Source organism: Candidozyma duobushaemuli (assembly GCF_002926085.2).
Source record: "Candidozyma duobushaemuli strain B09383 chromosome Unknown A_B09383, whole genome shotgun sequence".
In the NCBI taxonomy this organism is placed as follows: Eukaryota; Fungi; Ascomycota; class Pichiomycetes; order Serinales; family Metschnikowiaceae; genus Candidozyma; species Candidozyma duobushaemuli.
Window position 1 is genome coordinate 2,764,170 of NW_020289901.1, and position 13,514 is coordinate 2,777,683.

Here is a 13,514-nt window from a genome sequence, read left to right on the forward strand (position 1 = left end):
CAACCAGCCCTGTCCAGAGGGCTGCGGCTTAATATTCAAATACATAATTACTGTTTGGGGTCGACCTCAATGTGAGTGATTTCAGCCTTCTTCTCAAGATCGTCATTCTCGATATGAGCAACATCCTTCTTGTTAAGAGAGTCCAAGCTGTCATCTCTTTCACCAGAGCTGTGGACACTGTCATCCTCGATCTTGGCGTCTCTCATCATGTTAAAGTCAGCACCTCTGTTCTCTGGACCAATCAAGATAATGAAGAACATGTAGGCGAAAACGGCACCGATAAAAATGGCCATCACCTTGGAATAGTCGTACACCATTTCACCGTTTGGGGCTCTCACGGGCCAGTTTTCTCCCATTCTACTCTCGATAGTGGAGGAGGCTGAGGAAGCCAAATTACCCAACTGGTACGAAAGACCCACCACCAAGGCTCTGTAGGCTGGAGGAGACAATTCAGACAAGTGGATTGGAACCACACCCCAGGCACCTTGCACACCTGCTTGTAAGAAGAAAGCACCAGCGTTAATGGCACCAGTACGCAAGTAAGCCCATGGGTAGATCATGGCGGCACCCAAAATCACCGCCAAAAGAATAGTCAATCTTCTGCCGATAAAGGTGGAAAAGTGACCGCACACAAAACCGCCAAACAAGGCACCCAAGTTGGCAACAACGTTGGTGACAGTGGATCTGTCCTCGCCAAATTGCAATTGCACCTTCAACAATGTAGGGTACAAGTCCTGGGAGCCGTGAGACATGAAGTTGAAACCAACCATCATGAACACACAGTAGATCATCATGAGCCAGTAGCGTCTGAAGGCCTCCTTGGCGGAGTCCGACATGGTGAAGAATTTTTTGGCGGCGGGCTTGTTTTCCTGCTCTTTTTCCATGATTTCCTTCTGGCGAATGTAGGTGTCTGTTTCTGGGAAACAAGCTCTCCAGATGATGAAAAGCACTGGAGGACCGGCAGCAAACCAGAAAATGGATCTCCAGCCTTCGGGCGAGTTTGGAACAATGGCTCTGTTGAAAATGACAGTCAAAAGGTAGCCAAAAGCGTAACCTTCTTGGAAAATACCCGACAAGACACCTCTGCAGTCGACAGGAACGTCATCCAAAGAGGTGGCCAAGGAGAAACCAAATATACCGCCCATTGCTACGCCAAAAAGAGCACGGACGCCCAAAAACTGCTCGAACGTTTTCACAAAACCAGTGCCAATTTGCAACACAACTAAAAGACTCAAGTTGATGATGTAGGGCCATTTACGGCCGTATCTGTCACCCCAGAAACCGAAAATCAACGCACCCACCGAACGCAACATGAGCACCAAGGTGATGCCCCAGGTGACGTCGGTGACGGATTTATCGAACGTTTCGGCGATTTCGTGGGTGTTCAACGAAACAGTGAAAAAGTCAAAGGAATCCCAGGTCCAGCCTGCGAAACCCATGAAGAAGTAGTTCCAGTGGTGCCAAGTCATCTGCTTCAATGGGTAGAACGGGTTGAAGAGCTCCCGCTTTGAGTAAGAACGAATCTCTTCTCTGGAAGGAAAAAGCGACGATACTCGGGTGGAGAGGTACTTCTTGATAGCCCTGGAGGTGAACCGAGGAGGCTGGATAACATGCTTGTTGTGCTCCTTGACGTACTCCAGGTGCATGGAAGAGGTGATGGAGGCCATGGCTGGTGATGGAGAATACGACAAAATCAGCAGAACGGGTGCAACTTATATAGGCTACATGGGACAAAGAATCCGACTTTTTTTTTTTTTTTGCAGCACGAAGGGCTGATTCCGGGCTGCTACTCCAGCGCCCCGCACCCCTCCCTTCTTTTGGTCAATCGACTATCAGCCTTGTCTCCAGTCCGCAAAGAAGGTTGAGTGGAGCGGCTATTAAAAGCAGTAAAGCGAGCTCGGATGCATTCACGGACCGTACAAAAGCGTACGCCGCGTGCCCCACAATGCGGGGTGCATAACTCTCTCAACCTCTCAGCGTAGCCGAGCCCGTATGATCTGATACCGTGGGGCACCTGACTGGAATAGGGAACCCGGAGCTTTTTTTTTTTTTTTTTTTTTTTTTTTTGTGCTGGAGGGGTGGTTTTGCATGGAGCTCGGAGGCTTGAGCTGGTGGAGATTCGGAGTGCCCCACCGAGAATCTCGGGCTCCTCCCCCACGCCGCTGTATTGTTTGAAAGTCCCACAATAAGGATTTAAAGCGCGGTTTCCAGACACTTGCTGGAGACAATACGGCTTTTACGGCCTTGGTGAGTCACCCGGGGCCTGAAGTAGCAAGGTTTCCTGCAAATAACACAAGAACCCCATCACAAACTACCGTAACCGCCTTGGAGCATGGAGTTATTGCAAGCCAACGCCCAGCTTTTTCCTGCGCCGAACGTAAATTATGCCATTCTGCTGTCAGCGCACCTGTCAAAGCGACAAAGTCCCGCGCGGAGGGGTGGGTTGGGAAAAAAAAGTTTTTCGACCTGCTCCAGCTTCTGCCACCAACGGGTTTCACCGAAAAACGGCCGTATCAGCAGGCCTATCTCGTATATTAGACACTCTGCAACGCGTTCAGCCGTTGAAACAATAATCCCACGCTTCCTTCATGCGGCATTAGCAAAACTGCCCCACCTCCTGCACGCAGTCCTCCACCCTCTGGAAGCAAGCAGCACCGCCAGAATTTTCAGGCAACAACATTCACCTTTAGCTTTGATTGCATGTACTTCTTGCTCTTTGAAGAAAGGCGTCACCCTTACCACGGCAATTGAGTTTCTTGTTCGAGGCGCAGGGTGCTGCAGATCCGTTTCCCACGCCCAAGCCTCACCTACAGATTTCTTGATGTTTCATTGTCCCCTGCTACACTATTATTTTTTTCTCTGCTGTTCTTCCTCTCTAAAATCAACGATCTTCGCCAGCTGTCCATTGTTCTACGCCTCGCCCTGCCCAACAACCATTCCCGGGATTTCACGATCCCGGTTTTCGCCAACGGATAGGAAGTGGGGCAGTGGGGTTCGCCTTTTCGGTCTGGTGACCACCCAAACAGAGGTGGTGGGGCAGAATTAAAAAGCAAAGTGGACTGAGTGTTGGAGGGGGACCCCGGAGTCCAAGAAAAAAGTCCATGTTCTTCTGGAATTCGGGACCCAGGGGACCTCTGGAAACAATGCCCCGGGAACCCAACACACAAGGCGTTTTGCTGGTGCCCCTGCTTTTCCAGAAATATTTTTTATTCCTATCAATTGAATCACCATTTTGAGTTTCAGCCGTGGGTATCCTCGTGTCCGAGTATACGGTTTTTTCCGATCACCGTAGATCCTAGGATATCCTCTTTCCGATGGGGTTGAGTGATTTTTTCGTCCCGATATCCACGGACCCCGAGGCTCAAAACGATGGAAGAATGCTGGCAGTCTTCCTTGTTCTCCATCTTTGGCCTTCTCCGCTATAACCAACTGAAAAATCAATTCAATGACCTCTGGTGTTTAAGCTTTAAACTCAAATGGTATTTCCACAGGCTTGCTTTTGTGCTACACTGTATGCCCCCAGGATTCACCACGTAAACGAGATTCACGATGCATTAGTACATGAGCACTGTTCGTTGGTGGTAAATTCGGGGTTAGCCTAAAATCTGCTGTGATTCGTTAAAAGCAGCCTTCAGCGAGATTTGAATTGAAGCCCGCAAACCAAAGAATTACAATCTCAGGTTGTCAGGTGTTGCTGATGACTAAACAGAGGAGAGAAACGAAGTGGGGCACTTCAAGGCACCCTACATAAGGCCAATGGGGAAGCTTTGCTCTCCACCACGGAAGCCGGCTGCTTACACACACGTAGAAAACATATCAATTCGAATGAAGCGGTCGCTAAGAATGTCCAAATGTCAAAAACTTTTAGGCGCCGATATCAGCGGCAGCGCGATTTAGATCTCGTAATCGGCAATGACGGGTCTGTGGTCACTCATGTAAAAGTCAAAGTAGTTGGGAACCACACCGTATGTTTGCCAGTGGCTGTCGTCGCCAGACCAGATGTAGTCAATGATGGTGTTGGCCTCGTGGTCACGGGTGAAGTCACTGAAGGTCGAGTTATAGCCGTAGCCCTTGCCCTGGATTCTAGCGTCCTTGAAGCCTCCGTCGGTCAAGAGGTGGTATGGCTCGTCAGTGGGCTCGGTGTTGAAGTCTCCACACAAGAAAGGAATCTCAGAACCGTCCTCCATCTTGCTCATGAGCAACTTGGCCAGCTCTCTTCTGGCAGTGACACCCTTGTGGTCAAAGTGGGTGTTCAACACCTTCACTCTCTGGCCACTCTGCTTCAGCTCCAAAATCACCGTGGTGACAATTCTCTCGAGCGCAGCGTCCCAGCCCTTGGAAGGCTTGTCTGGGGTAGGGCTGAGCCAATAGGTCTTCTTCTCAATGGCGTTCCAGTCGTCGTTTCTGAAGAGAATTGGGGCGTATTCACCCTTGTACTTTCCGTCAGTACGGCCCACACCGTAGTAGTCCCACTCGTTCTTGTTCTTCAGGTTCAAGTCGCCCAAGATGTCCTCCAATTGGTTGCGGAGCACTTCCTGCAAGCACACCACGGAAGGACCAGCCTGGGTGTGGAATCTGATGCTCTCAGAGACCAATGGCTCTCTCTCACTCCACTCGTGCTCTCCAGGAACAAGGTTCTTGTTGTCGTATCTGATGTTGTTTGTGTAGAGTCTAATCTTCATGGCGGCGGCGGCGGGAAGAGTTATGTCAAAAATCACCAAAAAGGCTGCTGTAACCAAGACAAATGCGAGTCTAGTGAACTTGGTGACGTTACCTCTTCTGTTAGAGGTGTTCGCGGTTCCAATCGACATGTTAGGCGCAGGCAATTAACAAATGGGGTAAGGGTGTGTACACTGCTTGTTGTGAGATAACACCGATAAAGACCATTTGTGGAGGGAAAGAGCCGGGGTCTTTATACGCCCGCAATTTAGCCCAACGTGGGTTAGTGTCTCATGAGAGATGGCGATTTTCCATGGCAGGGCCGCCACGTGAGGCAAGGAGAGCTAAAACTCAACCTTTGTCTGCAACCAAACTTGCGTTTTGGTGGCCTGCTGCAGATGATGCATTGTTCTGGCGACGCACATGCACGTCGTCTGTGCTCTTAGTATGGGCAACTCTCTCAACCACTGCGCCCTGACAATGGGCAAAGCTATCAAGAGCTGCGCCCTAGCAAAGGGGCAGTGGTTTGAAACTGAGCCCTGTGATCTGGTATCAGCAACGGGATTTTTTTTCCACCTTTTGCTGTCTGCTCCTCTAATACTTCTATGGCCCATGTGCGCACTAAGCCCTGTAGAAGACAGCCCTCACAATAGGACAGGCACACTGATGGATGTGATTGCGAAATTGCCTAACGTCTTGTGAAACAAAGAAAGTCTCCAGGAACAAGCGCCCTGGGGGGGGGGGGGGGGACCGGCGCTACAGCTGGCTTTGTGGCCGAATCGTTGATTTTGTGACCGCTTTCGAAACCGCTCTGTCTCCCGCGCAGCGCTCAAACCTACTACCCAAAAGCCAAATTCCCAAGCTGTTTCTTCCTCTCTAGTTTCCAGCGGCCCTTTTCCTCAATCCGTCAACGTCTCCAGCACTGGCCCCTGTGGACCCACCCACGGGGTCTATTTGCTCCGTGCCTGTTGCAACTTGCGTTCCACCAGTTTTTGCGCTACCGCCCTCGTTTTTAGCGACGGCGGCATTTTGAGGCTTTGCTTCGCTTCGCAGCGTAGCTGGTGTGTTTGGATCACCTGTCAAACCGTTACGCCCCGTGGGCCCCGCTGCATTCTTAGCCTGGAGCGCCACAAACATCGCCACGTTGACGGCCACGAATACGACCGTAAGCCCGACCGCTCCAATGGCGCAATACACTGCGAACTTGACGGGGTTTTGCGAAATTGCAATTGCAGGATCGGCCTGGAAATCGGCCCAGTAGTCCATGGCGTCGTTGTAGAGCGACTTGTAGAAAAGGACAATAAGCTGGATGGCGTCGTGCACCAAGTTCTCGCTGTCTTCGTCAAGATAGTCCTCAAACGTTGGTGGAGGCGGCTTGGCGTCATGCTCGGGCTTGGGCTTGTTGGCTTTGTAGGAGTCCCACTCGAGTTGCTGCTTGGGGACAAAGGTGTCGTTGCCGATCCGCTCAGCTTCCTCCACAGAGCGACCGAGGTAGACGTTGGTGAAAAGCACCCCCTGTGTCATTGTCCAGAGCTCAAAGCCCAATGCGTCTATAGGTCCGATCAAGTGCGAATGGTCCTCGTTGCCAAAACGTGGGTTCTTGATCTTGGGCGTCCTCCACACACCCATGTAGTTAGGGTTTTGGATCAGCGGAGCGGTCCAAATTCCCTTGTACTTTGGATTGGGCACCTCGGGGCTTTCCACTCGCCGCAGCCATGGAGACACTCGGGATTTCTCATCATGGGCGGAGTCCACTCGCCGTCCTCTTCCTCGAGCCACATAGCCGGTTTCGTAGCCTTGGGGTTGGGGATCGAACTGGGCACAGCAGGGTCATCGTTCCAGCCGTCGGGCTTCTTGACGGCGGGGTCGGGAATCCATGGACTGCCGTAAACCTCGTCCCAGTCGTCTGGCTTTACTGCCTCGGGATCAGGAATGAAGAATTCGTCGTCCCAGTCGTCTGGCTTCTTCGCAGTCTTATCCTCGATATACTCGGGCTCTGACAATGGCGGATCCATGAACTTCGAAGACGTGAATGCGTTTCCGGCCTTGGCCACGTCTCCATTGAGTCTGATCTCGGTGCTTCCGTCGGCCCTGAAAACCAACGTGTACAAGTTGGTGAGAACGTTGTTTCTAGCCATTGGGGGTCTTTTGAGTCGGTGCTCCACCATCTCGCCGCTTTCTTCGTCGTGCTTGCGCACAATGAAGTGCACCTTGCTTTCGGATCCACAAATGTCAGGTCCGAACATCACCTCAAATGGAGTCCTGTCACTGAATTCCTCCTCGATCGTTCCTTCGCTGAGAAGCTTGATGTACCCACCGCTGCACGAAACGCCTTCCTGAAACTTTACCTCGAATTGAACAACTAGATCACCGTTTCCGCCTTTGACAAAGGTCTGAGGAAGCTTCTTGGAGATCGCGTAGTAGGCTGCTTCTTTCGCCATAAGCAAACCTTTCTCGTTTTCAAATGCCTGGTACTTGGACTTATCGGCAATCTTCCATTTGCCAAAGTAGTCGTAAGGTCCTGACTTCTGACTCTGGGAAGGCACCCATCCTGATTCGAGAAGAGACGGGTAATCGAACTGTTCAAGGAAGGAATCTTCCTGAAGCTGTGATTGGTCAAAAGGCACAAATTGCTCGGCTAGGGCCGTGACAGCCAGAGCCAGGAGCAAAGCCAAATGCAGAAATTTCATAGCTTTGATTTGGAGAGTTCTTGGTGATGTTGCAGCCGGAAGAAGTAGCTGGAAATCTACACCATGGTTGGTTGTATGCAGGTCAGCTTCTGTGGGTTCCATTATTACGGAGCCGTTGGTGCCGAAAATACAATCAAGCCGTGTTCAAAACGTATATACCCATTGTCTAATGTACAGAGTTGGTGAAAATTGATCAAACCTCCCTTTAAGCCTCGGTCTCTTCAAGCAATGCAAAAGCGTTCTGGTCTGGCTTTGGTGCTTTCTGAGCTTCCTCCTCCTCGGGCTTAGTATCCTTGAAGAATTCTTCCACATATGCATCCTCCTCGTCCATCGCCATCTCTTCCTCCAGCTTTGGCTTATCCTGTTTCTTCAAATCCTCCACGGGCCTCACATTCAAGCCCTTGTTGATCTGGTCCCAGCCCAGCTTTCTTGCCGTCTGCACGTATTTGGCACGGTCTATGCTCTGCTGAATCTTGCTGGCCAACACACCGTCAAGCTTCAGGTTTCTATCCAACTTGTGTTTCAAGGCACTGGTCTTTCTCTTGTTGGACTTTTTGCGGATGGCATCATTCTCCATCTTCTTCGCTAAAAGATTTTCATTCTTGATGGTGGTTCTGATAATGGATTTACGAACATCGCTGTTCTCTCCCTTGGCCAACGTGGCCAAGGACTTTGCTTCACCATCGAGGTTGATCTCACCTCTGCGGGCGGCCCTGCTGTGTTTAGAAACTGCTGTTAGTATATGATGGTTCTAAAAAGGAAAATCTATTTATGCTTTTGTCAGCATACCTTTCTTTGCCATGGTGGATAACAGATTGGTTCTTTGATCCGATGAGGTACTAGTGCACAAGTTGTGTGTAGAAGTCTCATAGAGCGATGCGCTTTGTGGGACTGGGAGTCACTTCGAATGAATTGTCAAAATTCACAAAATCGTGAAATAGCGGAATGGGACTAGTTTCGATTTTGTTCATCCTTCAAATATTTGAAAGTTATCTTCTCCTTCACACCTCAATGCCATAGGGCACCATACTCCACCCATAAATAATATCACCAAGCCACTGTCAACAATTGCTAAGCCTGATCACAATTCAATAAAATACCTGTTAAAAAGCATCGAACAAGTCTCCTTCATATTTTTCTTGAACCCTTTAAGAGTTCAACCGCCTTCAAATGCAATATCTATCGATTAGCTACCAATGTCTCCTGACCCGCATCACATGACTTAGCGCACTGTAGGTCCGCTAATGCCTGGTCCTGGTTTCTTATCACGAACCACAATCTCATTCCTGATACACAAAACCCCAAATAATCTTCCACCACAATGAACATCCCAGAACCAGAATATGACCTGAATCGCTATCGTCCAGTTACCGGTGCCTCCGGTAGCTGCTTGGGTGCTGACAAGGTTGCCAACTACAACACCGCTGCTGCTCAGCTTAATCAGTGTTCTTTCCTAGCTCCGTCAGCTCCGTCGTGTCTGTGACTTCGCAATTCTGATTTCCCGCTCCGCTATGAAGGTAAGCGTTCGGCGGGGTACGCGTCATGTCCATCTACTAGATGGGTGGATTGAACCTTTACCTGCTAAGAACCCAATGGGCGTGTTTCTCATGAGCACGGAGGGGGTCCAAGCGTTGGTTGCAAAAGATTCCTTGCGTTCATGTGTGGATTTTGTAGAAATGTGTGAAGAGAAGTTGGGAATCGCAGGGTGCTACATCTTGATCCCGAAGAGAACCGTTGGAGCCCAGCAGATGATCAAGTTTTTGGGCCAGTGTCTTGATGTAAGCTTTGCTGAAGCTAAAGGCGTTGAGCTGTTGAGAGGCTACGATACCCTAGACTGGTTTGTCTGCAAGTGTGAATTATGATTAAAACGAGGTGCCGCATGGTCATTGGCGCTATGGCCAAGGGTCGTCAAAGGCCGTTGTCCATTTTATTTTTTTCAATATACCTAACGATAATGACAGTTTATAACATAAAGCTATGTAGTGGTAGCGACAGTATAAAGCGTAGATTGCAAAGGATGTAGATTTCCAGAACAACACGAGGAAATTCCTTGTTGGAACCGCTTGAATGCGATGAAAGTGATTGCAATATTAGAGCTTTCTTCTGAGCTGTGCATGAGAAGTGCATTGGCTTGGTTACATAGTTATGGATTCAAAGTATCAATACGAACAACCATCAAGAAAATTCAAAAAACCACTCAAGAAATCAAAAAGCCACGAAATCATAAAAGCTAGCCCCGCAAATTGACCAAGACCAAAAAATCATCCTAAATACCTCTCATTCAACATCCCACCCCCACCTCGTCACCCAAGTCCCTGCGGTGCTGCCTCTGCCACCCCCGTACACCAATACTTACTGCCACTATCAAACTTTGCTCATACCACCAAAACCAGCATGCTTCAACTTGGATTCCGCATAGGACGGGCAAAAGCTCTTCCCTCAATATGGCGTGGTCTTGCAACCCCGCAGCCCTTGTTACAGTCTATCAGGCTCAATAGCAGCCAGGCTGCGCACAAGCACCTTGACGATGGTGTTCCTGCTCTGGACACTTTGGTGAGGTCGATCCCCGTGTCGGTGGAGAGGGAATTGCCCGATCCGTTCAAAAAGAAGAAGCAGAACAGAAGATACTTCTGGGCCTACGCCGTGGGCACGACGCTCTCGTGCGTGCTTATTTTCAACTACGAGAAGACGAGGTCACCCATCGTGAACTCTGTGCTCTACTGCTTGAGAAGATCCGAACATGCTAAGGCTGCACTTGGTCCAAATATCGGGTTCGCGAGCCTGTGGCCGTGGATCTGGGGCACGCTCAACACCGTGAAGGGCAATATCGACATCACGTTCCAGGTTAAGGGTGACACCGGCGGAGGAAACTTGCACCTCAACGCCACGAGATTGTCCAAATTGGTGCCTTTCGACATTCACGCATGGACGTTGGAGACGGACTCGGGTGAGGTGATCGACTTGGCCAAGGATGCGTCGGTGGACTTTGAGTTGTAAGAGCCCAGTACAGCACAGCGAGGCTCACGGACAAGAAAATATGTACATAGCTAATGGAGAACGTTGGGATTGTGTGTAAGGCAGATCGACGGAAGAGAAGCATGGTGATTTGGCGTTCGGGATCGAGCAGGCTGGGTCGAGGCTGTGGTGAGTGAAAGCCATTCCTTGGCTAGACAGCGAGCTTCGTATATATTAAAAGCCGCTTGGAGCCATTGCAGAGGAGATGTAGAAGAGATTTCACGAACGTCCACTACGAAGCATTGGAGCAGGGTATGTGGAAGGTCTAAATATAGCGCTCTAGACGAGCACATTGTGAGTGGATAGACGAAAATACCCAGTTGAGCTGCCGATTCCGCCAGGCCATAGCAGGCCATACCAGTCAAGCCCGGTCAGGTGCCACGCCTCCGCTAGATATGTCAAAAACCACGCTTCGCCAAAACTAAATAAAGCCGTTGCAGGTGTCAAAATTAGCTGCTGCGGTCCAGTTTGCAGCCAAGTCGTGGGCCGATTCCAGTCAGAAGGGTGCCGAATGCGGCAACAGTGACATCGACGGGGCGTGCAAAGATACGGAGAGAAGCTTAAGAGATTGAAGAGTTTGGTTGTTTGCAGAGATTTCACGAAAGCGGACTTGAACAATAAGGGAGAGGTAGGCCCGGTTCGTCTAAATCCTGGGCACCTGAAGCGGCCAATGGGCCATTTTTCAGCCGAATCAGATCAACCGGATTGGGCACCCTCGGAATGGTGCGGGAGGTTGCGCAGGGAGCCACGACGTCAGGACCATTTGCAGCAACTGAGAGACAGCACAAAGGGGGAAAATAGGCAAGGGATGATTTCCACAAAACGGGCCTAGTGCCTTGCTGGGCGCCAGGAAAGCCCTTCCTTTTATTTCTCGCTTTTTCAACTTTCCGCAAATGGTCCCCCAAAGCCTGGGCAAAGCGTTGCGTCTGGTGTCCGCAACAGCTCTACCGCTGCACTCACTGCACTCCACCGAGAATTACCGCCAACCGCCCCAGGGGGTCCGCCCCAGGGGGAGCTCAATTGAAGAAAGAAAAAGAGAACGTTTCACCACCACAGATTGCAAATTATTGAAAACGAAAGCCGAAAAAAAGAAAAAAATGTTTAAGTGGAAAATCGTGGAGAGTGAGGCATCTCGTGCTGGTTCCGCCGGCGGGCGCAGGAGGGTGCACTGGGCCAGCGCCCAGGGGGTTTAGGAGAGGTGCTGCTGGGCGCCGGAGGCTGCGCAAACAAAACGCTGGCAGGGCACCACCGGAAGTCGAGGAGAGAAGGACCGGAGAAATTGAAAAAAAAAAAAAAAAAAATAGAAAGTGCTTCTTTAAGTTTTTTTTCAAAAGCCAGCACTTACTGTCGCAACCGGAACTCCAGGCGAGCGCTCGACATTTGCTGAGAGCCGCTGACAGCGCCCCCCGGAAGTTTGCCCAAAATGGCACCGGATATCACGTGAGAGCAATAGGAGCGACGGCCGGTTTGTTCCCCGGTGCACCCCCGACTCAGCGCCTCGGAAAAGCCTGCCTGAGCCACCTGAGACAGGTCGAAGCTGGCGTGGACAGAGACAGGGCTCCAAAAAAAAAAAAAAAGTTAAGACAACCTCCATTATCTGCCACCTCCGTGCGTTCTGCTTTTTTTGCTATCCCACCCTCCGTCGCTATCAGACCATAACCGTCTGCTCCGCCCTAGCACATCCCCCTTTTCCGCACCGGGTTCTCTTTCATAAGAAAACATTTTATTACGGGAGTGCAAAGATCCTGGAAAACGCCAACCGCAAGAGCCGTTTCCTCCAGCCCGAAACTCCTCCAGCCTTCGTTAATGAACCCGACCTTCGCTCAGTAATATCGTCCCTTCGCTTGTGTATCTTTTTATTGTTCTCCTCGCAGAACATCTAGCTGAACGAACAACACCCCTAATCCTCAGCCACCGCAAAACCCCATGGGTTACGATAACTCCTTGGCTGTGGGCCTCTCCGTGGGTATTCCATGCTTTGTCATTCTCGTGCTCTGTGTCGTGTTCTACTTTCGAAATCGGAAGCGCCAGAGAAAAGAGGACACAATGGAGCAGGATATCGACGTGGAGCTCAGAGACGACAACTCCTTCAACCAGTTCCAGGACGCCTTGCATAGACAGCAGAACTACGATAAAAAAGAGGGCTCGGACTCCGCTACCGCCCACGAGAAACAGGTGCTGTCCACAGACTTGGATGTGCACGGCGACAACACCTCCCTGTCGAGAGGTCTGTCTGCTAGCAACACCTTTAGTGAGCAAAAGAAGGCCAACTTCTTCACGCCTCCTCCTAGCGTGTTGAACGGCAACAGCGCCCGCTACGTCCCTCACCCCGCCTCCTACAACAGCTCGCCTGGCTTGCACCAAAAATCTCCGTCGGCCTACGACGTCTACGACACATTCATCCCCATCTTGGGCTCGCATAACTCCACCGCCGGCGACCTCAGTGAGTTGACGCAACCACCGCCTGCGGTTCATCACGACGGCAAGTCGTCCGTAAGCAGCAGCAACACAAGTCTAATAGGCGGATCGGGCCTCAACGGCAGCCTGGTCATGGCCACAGGTTCAAACAACCACAATGGTAACAACCACAATGGTAACAATAACCGCTCGCTAGAGAACCTTGCCAAGCAACTCCACCATTCCCAACTATTCGATAAACTTCCTTCTAGAGCCGCAACAGTGTCAGTCAAGCAGAGGCCCCAAGTGCCGGTCAACAATAACTCAAGCACAGAGCTTATTAAGGACTACTTCCAAAACGACGCTATCAACGAAAATTACATTGTCCAAGTGCCCTCAAGGGATGACGAAGATGACGAAGACCGCACTTCCACGCCGCGCCAGAAGCACATCTACTTCCAACGAGTGAACGCTGAGGCTGACAGCGACGAGGCGAAGAAAAATAATTTGATGGTCACAGAAGAGGAAGTTGACACGCCGAAGACGGAGTCTGTTCCTCGGAAAACGGCGTACAGTGGCATTGGTAATATCGAGGGCAACTTCGACAACAACATCGCCACAGAACGCTTTGACGAGGAGGAACCTGACGTTGTATTTAAGTGAGTGCTGGCTGCTCGCTGATTAGTTTATTAATGGCTTATACTGCTCGCTCAATTGGGAATGTAGTGATGATCTCTATGTATGTCGCGAAGC

The 13,514-nt window shown here is 50.5% G+C and overlaps 7 protein-coding genes across 7 annotated transcripts; 3 read left to right on the top strand and 4 right to left on the bottom strand. All coding sequences in view use genetic code 12, as the record gives it.

The window, feature by feature from the left end:
• Nucleotides 1-47: 47 nt before the first annotated feature.
• On the bottom strand, nt 48-1,667 carry JEN2 (Jen2p; the record flags this gene model as incomplete). Its single annotated transcript, XM_025479795.1, has 1 exon — nt 48-1,667. The coding sequence occupies one exon, from the start codon at nt 1,665-1,667 to the stop codon at nt 48-50; it is 1,620 nt and encodes a 539-aa protein (XP_025339268.1).
• A 2,226-nt stretch (nt 1,668-3,893) lies between these two features.
• Nucleotides 3,894-4,811, bottom strand: CXQ87_001252 (uncharacterized protein; the record flags this gene model as incomplete). The annotated part of the gene is made up of 1 exon (XM_025479796.1): nt 3,894-4,811. The coding sequence occupies one exon, from the start codon at nt 4,809-4,811 to the stop codon at nt 3,894-3,896; it is 918 nt and encodes a 305-aa protein (XP_025339269.1).
• Nucleotides 4,812-5,535: 724 nt separating this feature from the next.
• CXQ87_001253 (calnexin) lies at nt 5,536-7,349 on the bottom strand (the record flags this gene model as incomplete). The annotated part of the gene is made up of 2 exons (XM_025479797.1): nt 5,536-6,362; nt 6,383-7,349. 2 exons carry the CDS (start codon nt 7,347-7,349, stop codon nt 5,536-5,538), a joined length of 1,794 nt encoding a protein of 597 aa, XP_025339270.1.
• Nucleotides 7,350-7,554: 205 nt separating this feature from the next.
• ECM1 (Ecm1p) lies at nt 7,555-8,151 on the bottom strand (the record flags this gene model as incomplete). The annotated part of the gene is made up of 2 exons (XM_025479798.1): nt 7,555-8,078; nt 8,139-8,151. 2 exons carry the CDS (start codon nt 8,149-8,151, stop codon nt 7,555-7,557), a joined length of 537 nt encoding a protein of 178 aa, XP_025339271.1.
• Nucleotides 8,152-8,670: 519 nt separating this feature from the next.
• On the top strand, nt 8,671-9,211 carry CXQ87_001255 (uncharacterized protein; the record flags this gene model as incomplete). The annotated part of the gene is made up of 2 exons (XM_025479799.1): nt 8,671-8,824; nt 8,907-9,211. The coding sequence occupies 2 exons, from the start codon at nt 8,671-8,673 to the stop codon at nt 9,209-9,211; spliced, it is 459 nt and encodes a 152-aa protein (XP_025339272.1).
• Nucleotides 9,212-9,743: 532 nt separating this feature from the next.
• On the top strand, nt 9,744-10,346 carry CXQ87_001256 (uncharacterized protein; the record flags this gene model as incomplete). Its single annotated transcript, XM_025479800.1, has 1 exon — nt 9,744-10,346. The coding sequence occupies one exon, from the start codon at nt 9,744-9,746 to the stop codon at nt 10,344-10,346; it is 603 nt and encodes a 200-aa protein (XP_025339273.1).
• A 1,944-nt stretch (nt 10,347-12,290) lies between these two features.
• Nucleotides 12,291-13,424, top strand: CXQ87_001257 (uncharacterized protein; the record flags this gene model as incomplete). Its single annotated transcript, XM_025479801.1, has 1 exon — nt 12,291-13,424. The coding sequence occupies one exon, from the start codon at nt 12,291-12,293 to the stop codon at nt 13,422-13,424; it is 1,134 nt and encodes a 377-aa protein (XP_025339274.1).
• Between the last annotated feature and the right edge of the window lie 90 nt (nt 13,425-13,514).